A 23,498-nucleotide genomic window follows, 5' to 3' on the forward strand; every position below is an offset into this window, starting at 1 on the left:
TGGGAAGGGTCACTGCCCCTCCCACTGCTGCATTTAGGAGGCTCACTGGCTGCTCTTTCTGAAGAAATACCTAAACGGGAAGAGAGAGCTGCAGAAGGAGAGCAGAGCAGGTTGAGACTCCAGAGGTCCAGTTCCCCTCTCCCAGGTCCCATTAGGGCTCTATTATTAGCTAGGGCATTTCTGCTCTGAGACCACTGATTGGAAATTCAAGTCTGAAACAGCATTTGAAAAGGTACCCAAGTTAAATTATACTCTGGAAGTATAAATAAAGAACAATAGCAATGGGATGGCTGAGCTCTAGACACATGAAGGGATTTGTTTTGTACTCTGCAAAAAGGACTCTGAAGACAGAGCCTAGGTTCAGAGAGAAGAATGGAACTATTTTAGTAACAAAATCAACTGAATAACCCAAACACAATAAGAATAGTTGTTGTCCAAGTAACATTTGGGATATCAGATTCAATGCTGGGCACATTAGGGTGGGGTAGGTTAGTTAGGACCCTAAAGCTCTATCTCATTTCCATCATTTGTTCTGCACAAAATAGTGATTTATAAGGGTAATCCGCTTTCTTTTCTAGTCTTCTTTCCTTGAGAGATTCAATGGGGCTAAGTTTAATGGCAGGAGAGAAGTCTGTCTTACGTCAGAAACCCGAAGAAGCCACTGGTTCCCAGCTCTGTGGGTCCCTCAGCTGGAGGTGGATTGTTTTGCTGCGATGGTGGGATAGTCTTCCCTACCAGGCTGTCCTCCCACTTAGAATCTGCAAGGGAAACACTCAGGCAGGGAAAGGGCTACTTGTATGTGAGCAGAAGGCAGGACACTGAGCATAAGCCAAGGGCAGCCTCAAACCAGGATAAGTGAAGCCAGGGGCATTGTTGGCTCTGATCTTCTCAATTTCATCCCAGCTCAGTAAGAGGCTATTCTGACCTTGGAGTATTTTCAAAGTCAGGTCGAGATTTTTTACACTGCTCAAATCCTAGACACCTACCGTGGCTGGTGTGTCTACACGTGGACTGACAACTTGTTGGAGAACTCACTTTGCTCATGTGCCTGCATCTGTGATAACTGCATCCATACTGAATTCTCATGCTGAGTGAAAGATCAGCAAGCCAAAAGGGTGACACCTTGACATGCATTCCCAGCCCCTGCCAAGCACCATCTGCACCTTCCATATTAACACTAATGCCCTAAAGAGAAGAGGAGGAGAGACAGCTTCCTAGACTGTTCTCTGGGATAGAAAAGCAAAGCATATCCCTCCCAACTTTTCTGTAAAACTTACATGGAATGTTCTGAAACTGTGGGACCACCAGTTTTGCTATCAGAAGCACAAGAAGAACATGCATTGCCTCTTTCACTCCATTTGGGAACTGCTGCTGCTGCTGCTAAGTCGCTTCAGTCGTGTCCGACTCTGTGCGACCCCAGAGATGGCAGTCCACCACGCTCTGCCGTCCCTGGGATTCTACTGCAGGGGCTCCTATTACCCAAGAGCATGCCCCCAGACTGAATGAACAAGCACCTCCACGGGAGCAAGGCACATCGCCCACTGAGTGTGCCCAGACTCAAAGAGCTTTGTGCTGCTTTGCTCATCAGGGGACTAAAGAGGACAGGATGCTTACTAGAGGAGACCAGAACCTACCCTGGTCCTGGACATCGGTGACATCAAATGCTGGGGTCTTCTGGCATTCTTGCTGGGTTTTTCTTTCTCTGTTCTGATTAAAAGACCAAGAAAAGTCTCAAACTTTACTCTTTTCCAGCTTGGGGGTCTGAATGCTATTTGCTGGTGAAGAGATTTCACATCAGTGCTGGGGTCTGGCTCCCGACTGCCCAGGCAGGTTCTATTTTTCTGTCCTTTTCCCATATCAGCTTCCCAAACACTGTCCTTCTAAATCATAATGTTTAACAGACAAGAACAAACCAAGCTGGGTGTACCTTACCATTCCATGTTTCTGAGTACCAGCTATTGCCAAGGACAGAATTTCAAGTTTTCAGAAATCAGGAGGACCTTTATTTTACCTTGGAGAAAAGTATAATCTATGTGGTAAAATTGACATATAAACTAAGTACTATAAGTCAGTGTGATAAGACTACCCTATCAGTCTACATAGAGTACTGCGGTTGCTGAGAAGGATGTGAAGAGAGTGGGTAGTGGTTAGACAAGGAAGACTTCACAGGGGAAGTGTTATTTAAGTGGGGCCTCAATGGACAGCATCAAGGAGTCAAAGAGAGCAGGGCATTCCAGACAAGGACATGATGTACAAGGGCACATTGCCATTAACATGTAAATATGATCAATGTGGCTAGAGCCAGCAGAAACATGACTGTGGCGTAAGCAGCCAGCACACTACAACACAATCTTATTTCTCCCTGTGCTACTGCCCTATAGACCTTCCTTTGTACTTTGAAGAGGACACTCTATAGCCTGGTTCCAAGCCTATAATATTCTCTGAGACACCTAGATAATCAGAAACATGGTTTATATATTTCTTTTTGGGAATCACTGCCAACTGGTCACTTCCCTCATTGAGGCAAAACCTGAGGCTTGACTACCCAGCAGTGCTGGGGAGTTCTTGAGCCATTTTGCGGGTGAAGAATTCTGTAGCAAGCGGCTGCCGACTGTTAGGGTGTATCAAGGGGGCAGAGGCACAGTGATGCCAGGAAAGGGAGGACAGGTCCTCCAAGCTAAGCATGAGCTGATATTGCTGGTAACCTTTTCCACAAACCCTTAAATCCCAGACCACATGGGCAGCCACCTAAGTCATACTCCTATAAAAGTGAAAAGATCTCTTGGGCAGAAGGAGACTACCTCTCTCTTCTTCTATATAGGGTGGAGGGGAAACTAGAGGCCCTAGATATGATTTCTAGCTTGAGGGAAACTACGGTTTGCAATTTAAATCCTGCTGCATTGGCCCTAAGGAAAGCATCTACTAAGGCTGGAAGTGGGGACCAGAAGTGCAAAGGCCCTGGGGCAGAGGCACAGCCCATCTCTGAACCCGTGGAAATTTCCATGGTAAGAGAGCCTTCGTGCTCTCCTGAAATCTTGACAGAGGTTTCCTCAGGCAAATGTTGTAAGAGAGGAAAAACATTATAGCGTGAAATAAAACTTAGGGTACCATCCAGGACATCCAGCCACAATAATACCCTGAAAACCTGATGCAAAGCTGTCCCCTGTACCTTCAGGGTCGCCTCTGCTTGGAAGTGCAGGTCAAGCAAGCAGAGGCGGAAAAGAAAGCTACATGCACAGCAGTCTATTTCCCTTCTGGATCATTCATCTGCTCTCTTCCATTTTTTTTCCTTTTACAGTCTGGATCTCTAGATCTGGGAGCTGAAGTAACAAAAGGAATGAGTCTGCCCTTCTTATCCATTCTCCCTAAACACCTCTGATGAAACAGAGACCTTATTCAGGTATGTGTTGTATTCTTCTAAGCTTTCCCTGCACAGGCTCCCTATGGGTACAGATGTGCACAATCCATACTGTGTTTCTACACCTTAACTTCCCCCAAAGGGGAGCGAAGATGTTAAGCACCGGACCAAAGGAGCGTGTTCGATTCTTCCAGCTCTTAGTGACTTGCACTAAGAGTCACTGTGATCATGTTAATTTAAGAGACGTCTGCTCTCTGACAACAGGGTCTACAATGAAGATCATTTGGGCTTTGAGTCAAAATCAATAAACATATTCCTTTTCTTTTTTCCTCAGAGTTTTTTTTCTAACCCAGTATCAGGTTGACAAGGTAATTATGTTGAGTTAAGAAACTGTGGGTTCTTGAGGGAGATGATGCGTCAGACTAAGAATAGGAAGGTACAAAGGGTAGAGAGTGAGGGAAGTGTTCCTTTAATAGTAATTATCTTGGTTGTATAAAGTGTCTTTGTTCTCCAGAGCTTCATGTCCTCTCTTGTACTTTCTAAATTCTTCTTCTTCCCTCTCAAAAGGATGAGAGTATAGAGGGAAACCACCTGCTAAGATCACTGCATGGGCCAGCTGGCCATGGGTATAACAACACGGCTCTGTACCCTGCTCCTGCCTACAAAGGCAGAGGTCTTCATCTTTAAGGGTTCACTCTACTCCAGCTAAATGGTAAACTCCTGGAAAAAAACTAGATTTTATATGTTTGTGTGCACTCCAGCACCTAACACAATGCCTGGCAAACAGGGGACAGAATTGTTTAGAAATGAAAATCAGTTTTCTGCTTAAAAATGTTTTAGGGAATTCCTGTGATCTTGAAGGTGGCTTTAAGACCTTTTAGGATGAAGCCTGTGCTGACCTCTCCAGTAGGTCACCAGAAGCACTGTACTCTTACACTCTTTCCACTTGGCCTAAGTGCTTGGTGCACCCTGAGCTACTCTGCGAACTCTCTCTCACACCCACTTGGTCTCAGTGAGGTTCTCCTTTGTGGTCCCTTTGTCCCCTGGGCTTCCTTTATTCCTGTTCATAGCACATTTATCATAAATTGTCTGCCCAGCTTTACACTTTCAGCACTTCTGGGGGAGAGTGTGCTTGCTAGTACTTGGCACACAGTAGATACTCAATAAATGTTTGCTGAATGAATGAATATGTAAATGTTTACTCAATAACTGATCATGTTTTGGATCCTGGGAAGGTGAGGGAGGTGAGCTAGGAAATAAAGGTCAGAGCTGCTTTGGAGCTATGGTGGAGAGGTAAGAAACGTCACAAATAACAGCTATTTCAAGGAAAAAGCGCATTATTTTAGGGACTATTATGGAAAAGAAGCCCTAAAATTGAGGAGTAGCAGATGTATGAATATCTAAATGGAGAACAGACCTCACAAAATGAATCAAGTATTATTGAGGCTGACCCATCATTGCTCTAAATGAAGTTTTCTTTTACCAGTATCCTGTGCTGATACAAACCTATTTTGTCTGTAAAAATTAGATGTTCCCAGACTCAGACTCCAGTGCAGATGAGGGCAAAAAGCTTACGGAAAAAAAATTCTACACTGGATTACACCTCAACTCAACAGACCTATTTTCTTTTTCGACTGCAGAGTATAAAAAAGCAGCTCTTTAAGCTAAGAGAAGGCTTTTTAACAAAAGGATTCATCGATGTGTGTATTATGCAGCTACATTTAGGACAGGCTGTGGCAAGGGTGGATGGCTGAAAGTTGTTCTGAAGACAGGGAAACCTGAGAATGAGTGCAGTGAATTCAGTCTGTACTTAGGACCAAGATGTGCTGATAATAGGAATCCTGACTCGTAACCAAACAGAAATAGCCAAGAGTCTTGAAGTCTCCATTTTGGTGCATACCCTCCTGGTTTCCATAGGGGGCTTCTTTTTGCTGAGCCCTTGACTGGAAGTCCCCATCTCGGCCCTAAAGTGGGAGGAAAAAAAGCCCAAGAAGCATTACTGGCAGCGGCAACATCCTCACATTCAAGCAAAAGTGTCCCAGATGAATATTTCAGCAGGTTGGCTATTTTTATGCCACTCCTGGCCTGCAGAATAAATTGTGTGGCCAAATTCTCTTTGGGTGCTGCTTTAATTCACAGCAGAATCACAATTTGAGACACTTGGGGATCTAGGGGTTGAGAAAGGGAAAATGTGATTGACAGCAGGATTTTGAAATACTTGGTTGGGCATCAAAACACAGAGAAAGGGAAGACATGAGGCCCCTTCTCCGTGAAAAATTCAGTCAAACAGAACCAAGCAAAGCTTCATACCTCCAAGCACCCTCACATCCCACCTGTCTGGAGGAGGAATTTCCCGCCTCTTCACTGACACGTGCATTAGGACAGTGTAGGGGTCAGCTCCTGCGTGGCCCACCCTCACAGCCCCATACATCCCCACTGCCCTTGTATGTCTTGGTGCCCACATAATACCAGGAAAAGGACACTTGCTTTCTGTGAACCTGAGTTGAAAGCACTTTGGCCTGGGGAGCAAACCACACCTTGGATTATTCCAGCATCTCTCTGTGGGTGCTAATATGAAAAACTGAATTGTCTTACTGACTCATTCTGTCCTTGACAGAGAATCAAAAGAAGAAATAAGTAGCCCCTACAATAGTAACTTCAACATGTTAAGAGTTGTGTGCAACACTCCCCGTAATTTGCAGCACCTCAGCCAGTAATTGAGGCATACCCTCTTACAGACATCTATGTTTCGACCTGTACTACCTCTTAAGGTAGAGTTCCAAAAGCTGCACAGGCTCCGCAAGCAGCAGACACAACCACCCACACCTGCCGGAAAACTGAGAGCAGGCACAAAAATATACTACTCACTGCATGAAATAAGGTTATATTTTATTCGTTCTCACTCTTTTGAGGCTTTCTCTATGTTCATGTATGATACTGTGGGACTTCATATCTTATGCCTTCTGAGTGTCTTTTTTCTTTCTGTTTTTTGGCTGCACTGCTCGGCTTGTTGTTGTTTAGTTGCTCAGTCCTGTCCAACTCTTTGAGACCCCACGGACTGCAGCCTGCCAGCCTCCTCTATCCATGGGATTTCTCAGGCAAGAACACTGGAGTGGGTTGCCATTTCCTTCTTCAGGGGATCTTCCCGACCCAGGGATCAGACCTGAGTCTCCTGCATTGGCAAGCGGATTCTTTACCCCTGAGCCACCAAGATCTTAGTTCCCCAACCAGGGATGGAACCTGTGGCCCTTGCAGTGGAAGCTCAGAGTCCTAACCACTGGACCACCAGGGAATTCCCTCAGTCCTCACTGAGGATAATGAACAGAAAAATTCTACTTTGCTAAGGAAGTAGATTTGCAAATTATATTGCAAATACCAACTTGCTTCCTTCCCTTAGTCTACCCACCCGAATAAGCAGCTATGAATGAAGCCCTGAGACAGAGAGTGACTCACCCCAACAGAGGGCAAGGCCTAGCTAGAATGCAGGGTTTAGTGCCTCACTCAACACCACTGACCTGTCCAGCCCTGGCCTGGCTGGGGAGCTGGGCACTTCTCCGCGTTTTCGTTTCTTCAGCACGGCTTCTGCTGTTTTCCTCTCTGCCAGGACCTTCAGAGAGGAACCAGATTCCTGAGACTTTTCCTTTTCCAGAGTTGTTCACATGAGGGCACAGTGAAGAGAACTGCCCATCTATAAATTGCCAAAGGCAGCTTTTAACATCAGCTTTGTAAGTAAGGATAGACAAAGTCTCAGAAATCTAGCCAAGAAGATAAAAAATTCTCAAGTATACAATCCTTATTGGACCTGGGCAACAACCAAAGGGCAAAAGAGAGGAGTCAAGAGCAAAACATGAGATAATAAGAGGCAATAAAGGCAATTTTCATCTCATAAACAAAAGGCAAACTTACCAACCCAAGAGGACTGCTGTTCATTGATTTTCCTACAATAGGAAATTTGAATATCATAATGAAGCAAGGCTGTTTCTTCATCGACTTCTTAGAACTGGTCCTAGATAAAACTTTGGTGTGTGCCCTTTTCCCTTTCACCTGGTTATCAGTTTTCCAAGAAATACTGTGTCTCCAAACTTTTTTCCTCCCTTATTTTATTGTCATCTACAAGTCATGTGGAGATGACGTGGTGAGAGATGACTTGACTCCACTGTGTCATCTAAAAAGTCTGACACAGATAATATTATAACAATAAGTCACTTAAAAGGGGATGATCCCTATTATGAAAGAAAAAAGGTAGAACTTATGGCATCAGTGACAAATGAATTGAGGTATTTTGAGATAATGCCTTTGTACTTTTTTTTTTCCAATCAAACTGGTAGATGTCTCCTTGTCCCTCTATTTGTAAAAATAACAATGGCCCCCAGAGATTAAAAATTGGGAGATATGTTTAAGATATTACTAAGTGAAAGTCATTAAATACTCTAAAATGGAAGGAATTATTTATATCATAGGTTATTTTTCATTGAGTTATTACCCTAAGTCATACTGTACTTTCCATTTCCCAGTACACATTTAATATTTTCAACAACTCAATGACTATTATTAGTTTTCACCATTTCACAAAGGAGGCATACAAAGACTGAGTAATTTATCTAAGGTCATACACTCCTAAGTGGCAAATCCACCAAGATTTGAACCAGGCAGTCTAGCTTGGAGGACATGCTCCTGACTTCTGCAGTGTCAGTGTGGGGGCTCAATCTGGCTATTTCACCACATTCAGCACTGCTAACCTATGGATGTTCAACCGCCCCCTTTTCCTTCTCCACCTACACTTTCATCGTTCTACTTACCCGGTGACAGATTTTCATGAAAGCATTTCATCTCCACATACAGAGTGAAAACAAATGGATAAGGGACCAAGACAGCTTCCCCATGTTTGAACTTCAGATGGGACACTCTTTCCCATTTGCTTTTATCTGGGATGTGCTAAGGACTGAGGATGTAGCCAGTATGAATCCCTGAGTACTATTTTAGAGGAAAGACTCCGTCTCCTTTCCATGACCTACCCTCCAAACTGCACGGGTTTGCTGCTTCCACTTCAATCTACAGTGTGAATTGCAGCTCATTTCCCCCCAGGAAAGAAAGGATACAGGGAAATACAATAAAGTGTTCTGTAGCAAATGGCTGTAAATTATCCAGGTTTCCTAAGACCGCACGAATAGAATCCTGAAAAAAAAATGTGAAATAACTTTAATACTAATTTCAGCCAGTCTATTAACTTATCTCTATCGCTGTTCTTCACGTACCCTATACTCTTTTAGAGTCCAACTACTTGCTGTTCCCTGAATATACCTTCCACTTCTCCACTTCTCTGCTCTGGCCTGAAATACCCTTTTAGTCCATCATCATATGACTAAATTCCACTTATTCTTTTATGGCACAACTCAAAAGCCATCTCCTCCACAAAATTTTCCCTAATTTCTCAAGTTGAATTAACTACAGGTCTCAAATTTCACAGTAGTTAGCCTCGGGCCTTCACTATATTCAATGCATCTTTTTCTCCCTTCTGTGCCTCCAGGCTTGTGAAATCTGAATTCCTTGACCAGAGACTGAACTCTGGCCCAGCAGTGAAAGTGCTGAGTCCTAACCACTGGATTGCCAGAGAATTCCCTCCATGTACATATTTTTATTTTCTTTACTAAGAAATCTTCTTGAAGGAGAATACATACCTGATTTGTCTTAGCATCCCTTCTCTACCATAGTGGATGAAGCATAACAGGTCCTCAACAAATAGATCCTGGATTTGTTGCTCAGTTCTGCTGGACTTTCTATGACCCTATGGACTGCAGCCCACCAGGCTCCTCTGTCCACGAAATTCTCCAGGCAAGAATACTGGAGTGGGTAGCCATTCCCTTCTCCAGGGGATCTTCTCAAGCCAGGGATTGAACCCCATTACAGGCAGATTCTTTACCATCTGAGCCACCAGGAAAGCCCCAATGAATAATATTGGTATTTATTTATATGTACGTATTTTGCTTTAGTTTATGTCAAACCTTTTCTTCTACTGTCTTTAAATCTTAATTATTTAGTCTCTAATTAACCTATGCTTATTAGTATATGGGCAAAGAGTCTGATATGACTGAGCACTCACCACTACTCAAGAACCCTTTAAGATAAAAGATTTCTATTATCCTCATTTTACCACTGAGGAAACTAAGACAGAGAGAGGTACAGTGATTTATGGAAGGCTACACAGCTAGTAATGATGGAGTTAAGACACAAACCCAGGCAGTGGGGCTCCAGAGCTTACACTCAAAACCATTAGACTAAACTGCTTATCAATATATGTTTTCTAAGTGAATGACAAAGGATAACTTCTGCTTCAAAACTAATGAGAGTTAAAAAAAAAAGAACATATAAAAAGCACTTCGAAAAGTTTTAGGGAATTCCCTGGTGGTCCAGTGGCTAAGACTCCACACTCCCATTGCAGGAGGCCTGGTTTTGATCCCTGGTCAGGGAACTAGATTCTGCATGCTGCAACAAAGAGTTCGCATGCTGCGACAAAGACTGAAGATCCTGCAACTAAGACCCGTGCAGTCAAATAAATCAATAAATGTTTTAAAAAAACACATTTTTATATGATTATAAATGCATATAAGTGTTCTCTAGCTACCATTAGATGAACTATTGTGCAGCAAGAACCGCATACATCTATTTCTAATCCTCACTACAATCCTGAAAACTGATATTATTTATCAATCTTACTGACAGGTAAGGAAACAGATTCAGATAAGGAAGACAAATTTCCCAAAAATTGTACTGTGAAGGCAGAACTAGAGTTCAAATCCAGGTTTCATTGGTTCTAAAAACTATGTTTGCAATACTTTACTGCCTTGAGCTTTTCTCTGCCCATATTAAGTGAAGCAAAGTGAAATAAATTTTGCTCTACTCATAATTAAAATAAGCAGAAAACTGTCATGGTCCTATGTTAAAATAATTGCTATTTATAATGATGCCTCTGAGGTCCTCAAAGATCTTACTGTATTTTTCAACACATAGCTAAAGAGTACCTTTAAGGCTTTGACTCAACTTTTGGTTTTACAGTTTTGCATTTGTATATGTAATTATATTCAAATTCTTTGAAATGTGGCAGCATATGTCTTTATAAATTACAACAGTCATAGAGCACTCAGTCATGAAGTTAGAAAAGAATACACTAGTTTAAAACTCTCATATTATGAATGAGGCAAATAAAACCCAGAGAGAGAAGTGATTTGCTAAGGCTCACACATTTCTTAGTGGTTCAGCCAGGACTAGAAACTGCGGCCAGCCCCCAGAACTCTAATTCCTTGTCCAGTGCTTTCACCAGTTTACAAATTTGTCCACCGTCTTTGTCTTCTTCTTGTGGGAGAATTTAAAGCCATTAGAGTTGGGTAGTAAAGGAATGAAAATGAAGTGGAAATATAGCAAATGCAAATGTTTCCAATTAAAATGAAGACACAGCAGCCTTGTCTGTGTATTTACAGTTGAGTTTCCTGAACGTCAAGTACCAGGCAGTGGTTGGGATGGTGAGGTTTCCCAGAGCCCTGGAAGGCAGTCCTCCGGATGCTTTCTCTATGCCAGCCGCCACAAAAGACAGCTGCCCATGGCTGGGAACTCTAGTGGAAACAAAATCACTCTTAGCCTCAAAGGTGCTGACACTTCAACTAGGAAAATTGAGAAAGAGTATAGGCTTTAATTTCCCTGGAAAAACAGTAACCTTTCTCTGCAGAGGAAATGTGGCAGGGAGAAGTCAAGTAATCAAGCGGAGATTGTGACTCAGTTTGTAGGAAACAACTAAAACCTAAATAGGGATGCATCCTCAGCTTAAAAAACAACATTCCCAGAAGTTGTCTGCTTCTTTCCCTACCTCCAGCTCCTGGACGATGACTTCCTTGTTTTCTACCTCTTCCCCTCTAGAAGGTAAACAGACAAGAAGTAAATGAGCCAAGAAGAAAAGCTCTGGAGACAACAGACTCTAGTAAAAATGACATTTCCAATGAGCTAAGGGAACATAACTAAATAACAATTGTGTGTGCTGACCCAGTGCTCAAGGGAAGAAGAGCTCACTAGGTGGTGCAGACTGAAAGCTGGTACAGGCTGTACCAGAGTATCTTCTCCATGCCCTGCCGGGACCCGACATTGCCACCGTTAAGGTTAATAATTGTTTAGACCAGTAGTACAAGTGCAATCTGCGGACCTCCGGGGGTCCTCAAGACCCTTTCAAGGAGTCTCCAAGGGCAAAATTAGTTTCATAATAATACTAAGATATTATTTGCCTTTTTCACTATATTGACATTTGTATCATAGTGCAAAATCTGTGGTGGTCAAAATGCTGGTGCCTTAGCACAGATCTAGTCAGTTGCACTAAACTGTACTAGCAATTGTAGCCATCTTTGCAACCACACAGGAAAAAAAATTCAATTCCATTTAATATGTTAGAGGAAGAAGTAAGGCCTTAATAATTCTATAAATCTCACCCCCCAAATAATGGATTTTAATATATTCTGTGATAAAACAGGAAGTATGGATAAAGTGTTTCTGCGGCATACCAGAAGATGATGGTTCTCTTGAGAAGTGCCTGCACAACTGTTTAGGTTGCAAACTGAACCACATGCTTTTTCATATTTTATTTGACTGGTCAGCTGACAGATAAACGATGGTGCTTATTCAGACTTGGGAATGTGACAGACATTTTCTCAAAAGCGAACAGTGAGCTTATCAATAAAACTGACAGTATTTGTTGTTAAGGATAAATTTTTGGATTTCAAGTAAAATTTTGAATTTTGGAAAACTTTTATCCACCACTGTAGGGTTGACAACTTCCCAATACTTGGGCATTTTTCTGATAAGATTGGTAGTGATATTAGCAAATATGTTTTTTGATACTGTATAATGAAGCGTGTTGACATTTGAACAATCTGCAAGTGAAACAATATTTTCCAAGCGACCATAGAAACACTTCAGGTTACAAAATCATTCTAGGTAAAAGATCAGCTTTCAAAGAACAAGATAGACCAATGGATTTTCATGTTGCAGAGATCAGAAAGTACAGTGATATAATTTCAGATTCCACATTGCAACTAACCTTTAAAAAACTACTATATTTTTAAAAAATGAAACTGAGTTTCCTGGTTGTCTAGTGGTTAGGACTCGGCACTTTTACTACTGTGGCGTGAGAGATCCCACAAGTTGTGCTGTGCAGCCAAAAAAAAAAACCAATTTTTTTAATTTAAAAAAATAATAAAAATTTAAAAAGAAACAAAATAAACAACTGTTATTTGTCAAGTTTTGACACAGGGCCAAGGAAGATTATCCACAATGATCTGAGAAGACTATTAATATATTCCTACCTTTCCCTACTACAAACATTTGTTGTTCAGTTGATCAGAAGTGTCCAACTCTTTGCAACCCCATGGACTGCAGCATGCCGGCTTCCCTGTCCTTCACCATCTCCTGGAGTTTGCTCAAACCCATGTCCACAGAGTCAATGATGCCATCCAACCACCTCTGTTGCTCCTTCTCCTCCTGCCCTCAATCTTTCCCAGCATCGGGATCTTTTCCAATGAGTTGGCTCTTGACATCAGGTGGCCAAAGGATTAGAGCTTCGGCTTCAGCATCAGTCCTTCCAATAAATATTCAGAGTTGATTTCCTTTAGGATTAGTTTGACTAGTTTGATCTCCTTGCTGTCCAAGGGACTCTCAAGAGTCTTCTCCAGCACTGTGGTTTGAAAGCATCAATTCTTCGGTGCTCAGCCTTCTCTGTGGTCCAACTCTCACATCTATACATGACTACTGGAAAAACCATACCTTTGACTATATGGACCTTTGTTGGCAAATATATGTAATGCTACATATATATGTACAGCTGAGTTTTTCATGTAATTCAACCAAAAGAAAAAACTCACGACAGATTAAATGTAAAAGCAAATACAATAATCTAGCAGTTTTTTTATTAAGCCAGACATTAATGAAATTTGCAGAAATTTAATGTGATGTCAATCCTCCCATTAATTTTTGCTTTAGAAAATATGGTTTAGTTACAAAGTTGTGTTTGACTCTTTTGCCACTCCATGGACTGTAGCTTGCCAGGCTCCTCTGTCCATGGGATTCTTCAGGCAAAAATACTGGAGTATATAGTTATTTTTAATAAAAATATATTAAAACTTAATAGGTATATCATTATTTTAAAATTAATATTATACATTTAAAAGTTGTGCTAAAATACATATAACCTCAACTTTTCCATTTTAACTATTTTTAAGTATATAATTCAGTGGCATTAATTAATGGGTTGGCCAAAAATTTTGTTCAGGTTTTTCCATACAATATTACATTCAAAACCATGGCTTGCAGTCAGCACTACCTTATTTCTAAAACTTATTTCCACAAACTGAAACATTGTGCTCTTTAAACAATAACTCCACATTCTTCCCTTTACCCAGCCTGTCTTTATGAGTTTTCCTATTTTAATATTTCATATAAGCAGAATCATACAAGATTTGCCCTGTTGTGACTGGCATATACCTAGGAATGAAACTGCTGGGTCATATGGTAATATGGTCATATGGTAAGGGCTTCCCTGGTGGCTCAGACGGTAAAGTGTCTGCCTGCAATGCAGGAGACCCAGGTTCAATCCCTGGGTCAGGAAGATCCTCTGGAGAAGGAAATGGCAACTCACTCCAGTATTCTTGCCTGGAAAATCTCATGGATGGAGCCTGGTTGGCTACAGTCCATGGAGTCGCAAAGAGTCGGACACCACTGAGCAACTTCATTTCTTCATGGTAATTTTAACTTTTTGAGGAACTGCTAAACCAGTTTCCATAGTATCTGCATCATTTTACATTCCCACCAGCAATGTATGAAAGTTCCCATTTCTCCACATCCTTGTCAACAACTGTTGTTTTGTTTTTTAATTATAGCTATCCTAGTAGGTGTGAAGTGGTATATCATCGCAATTTTGATTTGCATTTTCCTAGTGACTAAAGATATTGAGCATTTTTTCATGTGCTTACTGGCCATTTGTATATCTTCTTTAGAGAAATGTCTATTCAAGTCCTTTGTCCATTTTCAATTGGATTGCTTATCTTTTTGTTGTTGAGTTGTAGTTCTTTATATATTCTGGATATTAAACTCTTATCAGATACATGATTTGCAAATATCTTTTCTCATCTGTGGTTTTCCTTTTCACTCTGTTAGTAGGGTTCTTAGACATATAAATTTTATAAAATCAACTAAGTGCAATTTATCTAATTTCTTTTGAGGCCTGTGTGTTTGGTGTTGTATTTAAGAAACCACTGCCAAATCCAAAGTCATAAAGATTTGCCCCTATGTTTTATTCTAACAGTTTTAGTTTTAGCTCTAATTTCGTCTTTGATCCATTTTTAGTTAACTGTAGTATATTGTGTAAGATAAGGGTCCAACTTTATTCTTTGGCATGTGGATATCCAGTTTTCCCAGAACCATTTGTTAAAGAAACTCTTCTTTCCCATTGAATGCTCTTGGCATTCTAGTCAAAAATCAATTGACCATAGATGTTAGTGAGGTTTTATTTCTGGGCTCTCAATTCTATACTATTTATTGGTTATAGTCTGTCCTTATGCAGTACCACACTTTTTGATTACTTATAGTTTTGTAGGAAGTTTTTTAATTGGCAAGTATGAGTACTTCAAATCTGTTCTTTTCCAAGATTGTTTTGGCTATTTGGGATCCCTTGAAATTCCATATGAATTTTAGGTTGGGTTTGTACATTTGCAAAAAAAAGTGCCATTGGGATTTTGCTAGGGATTACATTGAATCTGCTGATTGCTTGAGTACTGTTTTCATCTTAACAATATGTATATCTGGCTGCACCACAGGGCATGCAGGATCTTATTAACAGTTCCCTAACCAGGGATCAAACCTCTGCCCCTAGCAGTGAAAGCACAGAGTCCCAATCACTGGATTGCCAGGGAATTCCCATCTTAACAATATTAAGTCTTCCAATCCATGAACACAGATATCTTTCTAATTAATTAATTAATTATTTTGGCCTCTCTGCATGGCTTGTGGAATCTTAAATTCCCTGACCAGGGATTAAATCCAGCTCTGACAGTGGAATTCTGGGTCCTAACCACTAGATCACCATGGAATTCCTATAGAGGTCTTTCTATTTAGGTCTCCTTTCTCTCAGAAATATTTTTTAGTTTTCAGTGTGCAAGTCTTGTACCTCATTGGTTGAATTTATTGCTAAGAATTTTTTTCTTTTTGATACTATTGTAAGAAAAATTGTTTTCTTAATTTTCTTTTCAGAAAGTACTACTAGTTTACTGCTAGTGTATACAAATCAACTGATGTTGATTTAGTATAACTTTGCTGAATTCATTGATAAGGTTTAATAGTTTTTTGTTGGTTTGTGTGGATTTTTTAGGTTTTTCCACATATAAGATCATGCCAGGAATTCCCTGGCAGTCTAGTCGTTAGGACTCCATGCTTTCGCTGCCAAAAGCTCAAGTTCAATCCCTGGTTGTGGAATTAAGATCTCACAAGCCATGTGGTGCAGCCAAAAAAGAAAAAAAAAAAAAAAAAAGATCACGTCATCTGCAAACAGAGATAGTTTCACTTCTTCCTTTCCATTATGTATGCATTTTTTTTTCTTGACTAATTGCTCTGGCTAGAGCTCTAGTACCATGATGAACAGAAGTGATGAAAGTGGGCATCCTTATCTTGTTCCTGATCTTAAGGAAAAAGATTAAGTTTTTCACCACTGAGTATGTTGTTTAACTGTGGTTTTTTCACATATAGACTTTATATTGAGGAAGCTCCCTTCTACTCCTAGTTTGAGTATTTTTATCATGAAAGGGTGCTAGATTTGGTCAAATGTCTTTTCTGCATCCATTGAGAGGGTCATGCGGTATTTTTTCTCTTCTTTCTATTAATGTGGTGTATTATATTGATTGATTTTTGTATACTCAACTATCCTTGCATTCCTGGGGTAGTTTCAGGAATATAAACAATGCCAATCTTCTTATTAATTTTTAAAAATATGGCTATTTTAAATAAAGTGTTATAGTATTTTTAAATTAATAAGTAATTATTTGAAATTGTTCTTTTGATTTTATATGATAAATATTGACAGGTATGACTCATTTAATCAAAAACTCTTTGGAAGCCTCAATTTTAAGAGTGCAAAGGGGTCCTGAGATAATTTGAGAACCACTGCCCCAAAGGTATGCTATTACCAATTTAAAAACTTATATGAATAATAAATATATAGAACATAAAATACCTAGAAAAGAGAGCTACAAGGTGCTGCTTCAGCCAGTCTCCTGGACTTGGTGAAGGCAGAGAAGGAATGACCTGTGGGAATGTATTAACCTGTGTTTGTAAAGGCTACCCTCCTAGTTTTTAAAATTACCTGATGCTGTTGCCATATCTAATTTTGAATTTATACACGTTGGGTCCTGCATGAAGAAATCTTGTCTCTGGAAATGGGTAGGTGAAAGGTTTTAAACTCATTGCTTCCGAACAGTAACCTAAATAAAATAGAAGTGTTAAAGAATTACGAAAAAGCTAAATATGGTTCCTTATGTATGGAAATAAAGCCTGCCCAATCTGTAGCATCTCTTCATTAGTATAATGTCCAGTTCTCAGTATCACTGCCTATGTCCCAGGCTCACTTCTAATATTAATTACCTGGATCATTTCTCCACCTGCATGGGGAGGATATATGATATTCTGAGATAATCTTTATACTTGAAGTCAGAAGACCTAAGTTAAAGTTTTGCTGTTTACCTTATGACCTTGTACAAATTACTTCTTTTCCATGAGACTAATGATACTAACATCTGATGATAACAGGGTTTTTGTTAGGATTAAATCTATCTCCCAAATATCTCTTGCATCTGTTCTCATCCCTTGCCCCCATTTTCTCTGGAACCTAGGCCAATGTGAAGAGGGCTCAAATCAAATAATGAAACAGTTTAAAGGACGCACCAGTAAGAGGCAACTGGGAACACCTCTGCTGTTAATTTTCTCTGACGTTTAGGAATTAGCACACCTTCCTGCTACAGCCAGTGCAGGAAATAAGGACGTACACTGATGTCTTGCCAAGGAGGGCCTTATCTTCCCAGCTCTCAACTGTTCTTCTTCACCACTTATGAGAGGACCCTGCGCCACAAGACTGCCCCCTACTCTCCTAGCACTTACTAGTTTTACTTTTCCTATTCCAGAATCTCTACTCACTTAAAGGCCTCTCTGTGGGAAACTCAGAAGAAGAAATGGAGAACGAAGTACGGCATGCCTCCTCTACTCCAAGAGAGCACTTGGTATGCACTCAGAGGACTTTTCTATGCCTCTTTTTATTTGTAAAGTAGAGATAATAAGCCTTGTACTTTCTGTCTCTTCATATGGAAGTTTAAATAATAAATAACGAGAGTAAAAGGTCCAGAGTTTCTAGGATCAAATCTACCCATATACAATGCAAGGTATTGATTTCCGAGGCAGCTGAGCTGAGGTAGACAGGACAAGCACAAAGTAAGAATAATTTATGTTTTAATCTCAGTTCCATTATCCCTACATAGTTTTTCTGGGCCTTGGTTTTATTATTTATACAATAATAACAACTTATGTATGTAACAACTAACAACAATTTTTTGTCATACCCTATTCTAAGTACCTTATATATAGATCTTACTTAATTCTCACAAAAAGCGTATGAAATAAGTAATCTAAATATGATAGATGAGGAAACTGAAGCACTGAGAGATGAAGTAAGTTTTCTATGGCTATGGATTTTGGAATTGGAATTCAAATTGAGGCAGTGTTAATTGAGACTTGATGGTCTTAACCACTTTTCCATGCTGCTTCCTGGGGTTATTAGAAAGCAAAACAAAACAAAACAAAAAAAACAAGATAATGACTATAAAATCATTTTGCAAGTATTAACATATTATATACACATAAAGAACTATTTTCATTATTCTTTCCTCCATATTACCCTGATTCCATGCCTACTCAGCAGGGAGAACTCTAATATGTACAGTTGGAAGATCTATGTGCCCAAAGAATGGCATTCCCCACAATTTCCAAAGTTCAAGTCTGGGGCTGCCAGTAAAGAGATATCCCAGTGTCCGATCTTGGCTGCTTGGGATTAGAATGACAGGAGGCTGGAGCCAAAACCCGAGACTATTTAGACTAGAATTGCACTCAAAAGTGAAAAGAAATAGTTGGTGCCAACTGCAGAGTTACCAGAGGGGAAATACTGTTCACATCCTGAGAAAAACTTGCACATTCTCCATGCCCTCGGCATGGCAAGAACCCACGCTAGATTTGATAGTGTTTTTGGTGCTAGATGACTTTACCAAGTAAGCAGGGACCACCTGATGAGACTTAGGTTGCTGCCACAAAAACTGAGCCCTTCATTATTCAGAGGGTTCTTCTAAAATGCAATCACCACAGACTGAGGACTGGGGCCATCAGAGCAAAGGAAATGAAGAACATTTGCTGGAAATGACAATCCAGAGAGGAAACTTCATGTGCTGTGCTACAGCTGGCTGGCTGAGAGAAGTAAAAACAATCCCCTTCTAGCTGGGGCCTGTTCCTGTTAATTGCTGCCTGCCTGCTTCAGAAACAAACACCACACACTAATTACTCTATTCGAAAATAAAGATTAGACAGCATAATCCCCAATAACCACATATAGCAGTGGTTCAAAGATTCACAAGGTTATTTTCCAACATGAGTACTGCAGTCATGGTGACACTATGTCCCAAGAACATATCATTAAGTTGATGAGATCTTACAGATGAAAGGTCAGACTCTCAGCCAATTTTAGGTGATCATAAAACATGATGCCTTTAAAACAAAAAAAGAGAAGTTATAGGCAATATGGGATAGTGGGAAAGACACAGGATTTGTAATTGGAGGACGAAGGCTTGAGTTCTAGCTCTGCCTCTTAACAGTCATTCGACCTTAATCAAGTCACTTAGCCTTTTCATTTCTCAATTTCTACATCTCTAAAAGGGGAATGCACTTATCCCTGAAATTTCTGTGAGGATTAAATGAAATAATGCTGTAAAAAGCACTTCATAAACGCTGGGTAATTATATTAACATTAGCTCTTTTGATAGATTTGAAGTTTCTCTCTTAATGCTTTACTAGAAAAGCAACCTCAAGAGAAGTGTTTAGCTTTAATATCAGTACAAAATCTTGACAAATCTCAATTAAGACTCTTTCCTTGAAATTCCCCAGTAATAGATTTAAATGAGATATAGGCACTGATGTTAGAAAGGGAATGATTTTTTTAAGGTTTTAGTAATTTGTCTCACATAAAGAAACATTTGGGCCAATGCACAGAACTTGAATCAGTGCTGAATGCAATATGAAGATAATGATATGACTACTGAAGCTGAAGGAGAAGATCATACAGAAGTACCAGCATTAAATATATCTGGTGATACTTGATGGCAAAATGCTCCGCAGAGTTAATAAAAGAGCTTTAATAAGCATTCATTAAAAATACATTTATGAGCAGGTCTAACATAACAGGCTCTGTGACCACTAATGAGTTTGGGCCAAAAGAAAAAAAACAGGGAAATCCCACTCATGCTATGAATCCAACACCCAAGTTTTAGAACTGAGGCTGAGGACAGAAGCTTGGCTTCTCCTTCTGCCTTCAGAAGTCCTTGGCTAGTTTCAAAAGTCTGCCTGTCTTTGCTGAAATAGATCCAAACTCTCTGAAAACCTATATTTCCAATGAGATTTATGCTTGCCTATAGCTGAAGTGCCCTTCATTTCAGAGGAGACAAAAAGGAAGTGAATTCATCAAAGAAGGAAATGACTGCTATAGGTCACATAATTCAGTATGGAACCAGGATTAGCCCCCAAGATTGTTGAATCCTTTGGCTAATACATTTTCCATAACACATCACCTGATCATTTTATTAAACTATAACCCTGGTCAATCGCATAAATCTGGATAGCATCCTCAATCTGGGTACAAAGACATCAAGCCAAAGTGCAGCATTTCTGGATTAGAGCTTCTTAGGATTATATCTTGGGATATAAAGGGTTTCTTTCACATTTGTTTGTCTTTGAGCTCTATTTTCAAAAGGAACTAGTCTCAGTTTCCTCACCTTGCAGGGTGACTAGGATGATTAATGAAATAACGCATGTATAATTGCTTATTGCAGTGCTCTATGCATAGGTTATTCAATAAAGAATAGCTGTTTTAAAAGCAAAACAAATCCAAGAGTTAAGATATAGGACAAGAGCTGATCTAAGACTACCCAAGATACTTCATTGCCTACTGATGTCATTCTTTCCCATTAGACTTCTACCTACTCTTTCTGGTAAGACACAATCTTTAAAACACCACTGGCATTTATTCAGAAATATATTTGCAACTGGAACTGTGTCAGATTTTGTTTTGTTTTGTTTGGGAGGGGAGAAGTAACTAAAGCTTCTAACAGAGGGATAGGAAGGTGTCCTGAAACGAAATCAAAAGGCCTTAGTGAACAACTCAATAGGGCAGAAAGGAGATTAAGTGAACTTAAGTTACTCTTTACACCTAAATGTCTCTTCCACTTTCATTTTAACCATCCTAAAAGCTAATGGAAGAATTATCTTTGGTCAATAGGTCTAGGACTGTGCTCCTTCCTTGGAAAAAGCAATAGAATGGTATCTCATCTCACCATCCTGCCCATTAGTTGTGGCTTGTTACATGAAGATCCTTGGAGAAGAAAATGGCAACCCACTCCAGTATTCTTGCCTCGAAAATCCCATGGACAGAAAAGCCGGGCAGGCTACAGACCAAGGGGTCGCAAGAGTCAGACACGAGAGTGACTAAACCACCACATGAAGATCAACCTATTAGCACTCATATCACACTGAATTCACTGCAGAACTCTAAAAATCCTAATCCCAGGAATCCTAAAAGCATTTGGATGTAAAACTGCAGGCAATGAGGGATATTTTATTTTTTGGTTACACCACTGGGTGAATTGCCCTGAAGCAGTACCTGCAAAGATTTTAAAATGATAAAAAAGCATCAGTACTTTCAGAAGGGCAAATGGTGAAGAGAATATCCTTAGCTAAACAGAAAGAAGCATCTTTTGCAGTTTTGAGCTATAAACTTTGAGTCTTTGATGTACATATCTCAAGGGTCTTAGTGACAGAAGACAGACGAAAGTGTGAAAAGAAAGCTTCTAAAATATACAGCTTTGTTCTTGGCATGAAAAAATGGTAGATTCTGAAGAAACAAAGTTAATAAAAAACTATATTACTTTTTATACAAAGAGAGCAAATTTCACACAGGAAATCTGAAATATTTTACTGCCTTTAATTCTGGTGAGATACTGGGAAGATAAAAATTATATTCACTAGGTTTACAAAAAGATAAACCCAACATGAGGAGATCATCTAATTTGACCAAGGTCATACATCAAGAGCAAGACTAAAACACAGATGTATTGCTAAAGCAAGGTAGTCTCACTGGGTGTCAAGTATAGTTACCTTATGAATTAACCTAGACTCAATATTAGCCTCAATTCTTTATATCTTTATATTTTACCACCTAAGTATATCTCTAATATAACAGAATCAGGCATAACTGCTAAGAAACAAAATTTAGCACTTTGAAAGATCATCAGACCATAGGGATCTGATGAATAAAATCTTACATTTATAAAAGCACTTTCAGTTTATACAATGCTTTTCCCATCTATCCCTATCTCATAAGATTCAAAAACATCTATTGAAGTAGGCAGGGCAGTTCAGCTAACTTATACTGCACGCTAAATGCTCTCCTAATTTTTATCTGATTTGATCCTCTCGATCTTGTATTCATTCAATATTTATTCATTCAGTTCACAATTATCTGCATACCAACTATGTTCCAGAAACTTAAGTGCTGGAGATAAAGTGGGGAATAATAAGAACTCAGTAACTGCCTGCAAAGAGCTTACAAATAATTTTACGGATGATGACTGCTACAAAAAAGGACAGGGTGACATAGGAACATGACAGAGAATCCTAACCTAGAATGGAAGTCAGGGAACTTCACGTAAGTGACTCATATTTGAAGGATGAGTATGAGTTGGGGAAGGCACAAATGGCGAGTGGGTGAGGGGTCTGATGCAGGTACAAGAAAAGCAGATACAACAGTCCTCAGTTGAGAGAGACTGCTGTCATTTCCAGAGGGAGAAGTATAGTACTTCTGAACACAGGTGGCACGAAGCGTGACAAACTAGGACTACAAAGATAAACAGTGAGTCATCACTCGTTTGAGAGCCTACTATGTATCAGGCATTTCTTTCAGCAATGATAGAGGGGGTAATAAGAAAGACACGATTCTTTGTCTTTAACAGCTTAGACTTCAGGAAGTTTGGAGAACAATAATAAACACATAAATAAATCAATGTAATTTGAAATACTGTAAGTATTATGAAGAAAATAAAACAGGGTTTTGTAGTAGAGAGTGACTGGGAGACTGCTTTAGTGTGGCCAGTGAAGGGCTTTCAGAACAGATCAAACTGAGTTATGGCCTTAATGGAAAGTGAAACAACAAAGTCAAGGAGAAGAGCATTCCAAGCAGGAAAAACCAAGCACAGAAGCCCTGTGATAATTGGTAGTTAAATGACAGAAAGGTCAGTATGACTGGAGCACAGAGAATGAAGACTTGAGTAGAAAGAAATGAAGTCAGAGACCTAGGCAAGAGCCAGATCATATAAAGGCTGCCAGCCATTGTAGAGTTGCAATTTTATGCTACTGAAAGTGAAAGTTGCTCAGTCGTGTCTGACTCTTTGTGACACCATAGACTATACAGTCCATGGAATTCTCCAGGCCAGAATACTGGAGTGGGTAGCCTTTCCCTTCTCCAGGGGATCTTCCTGACCCAGGGATCGAACCCAGGTCTCCTAAAAAGAAGTGTAATTATTTGATTTATGCTTTAGAAACAGTACTCTGGCTGCCAAGAGAAAGATGAACTGAAGAGTTGTAGCAGTCGGGCAGAAAGATGTTTCAGATTCAGACTTTGAGGTCTTAGTAGTCAGTAACTACTTAGATTGGGGGTATATTTTAGACTGATGGACTAGATGTGGGAATCAAGAATGGCTCTTGATTTTGGTCTATGCTATTAGACAGGTAATGGTACACATCCTTTACTGAGATGGAG

General features: G+C 39.9%; 1 protein-coding gene and 1 long non-coding RNA gene across 2 annotated transcripts in view; one reads left to right on the plus strand and one right to left on the minus strand.

Moving 5' to 3' along the window:
• Positions 1-23,498, minus strand: part of MAJIN (membrane anchored junction protein) — a 25,378-nt gene continuing 1,880 nt past the window's right edge. The window contains exons 2-11 of the mRNA XM_015461312.3: positions 16,743-16,860; positions 11,217-11,262; positions 8,458-8,533; positions 8,158-8,283; positions 7,265-7,296; positions 6,874-6,965; positions 5,259-5,322; positions 1,635-1,707; positions 641-758; positions 1-88 (exon numbers count right to left, since the gene is read on the minus strand). Of these exons, the coding sequence (XP_015316798.2) occupies positions 43-88; positions 641-758; positions 1,635-1,707; positions 5,259-5,322; positions 6,874-6,965; positions 7,265-7,296; positions 8,158-8,283; positions 8,458-8,533; positions 11,217-11,262; positions 16,743-16,843 (774 nt within the window). The 5' untranslated portion in view covers positions 16,844-16,860 and the 3' untranslated portion in view covers positions 1-42. The remainder of the gene's footprint in view (positions 89-640; positions 759-1,634; positions 1,708-5,258; positions 5,323-6,873; positions 6,966-7,264; positions 7,297-8,157; positions 8,284-8,457; positions 8,534-11,216; positions 11,263-16,742; positions 16,861-23,498) is intronic.
• The window catches only part of LOC132344207 (uncharacterized), a 4,976-nt gene continuing 4,549 nt past the window's right edge, over positions 23,072-23,498 (plus strand). Inside the window, exon 1 of the long non-coding RNA XR_009493368.1 lies at positions 23,072-23,253. This is a non-coding gene — a long non-coding RNA (uncharacterized lncRNA). The remainder of the gene's footprint in view (positions 23,254-23,498) is intronic.

This window comes from Bos taurus, chromosome 29, assembly GCF_002263795.3.
Source record: "Bos taurus isolate L1 Dominette 01449 registration number 42190680 breed Hereford chromosome 29, ARS-UCD2.0, whole genome shotgun sequence".
NCBI classification, from domain to species: domain Eukaryota; kingdom Metazoa; phylum Chordata; class Mammalia; order Artiodactyla; family Bovidae; genus Bos; species Bos taurus.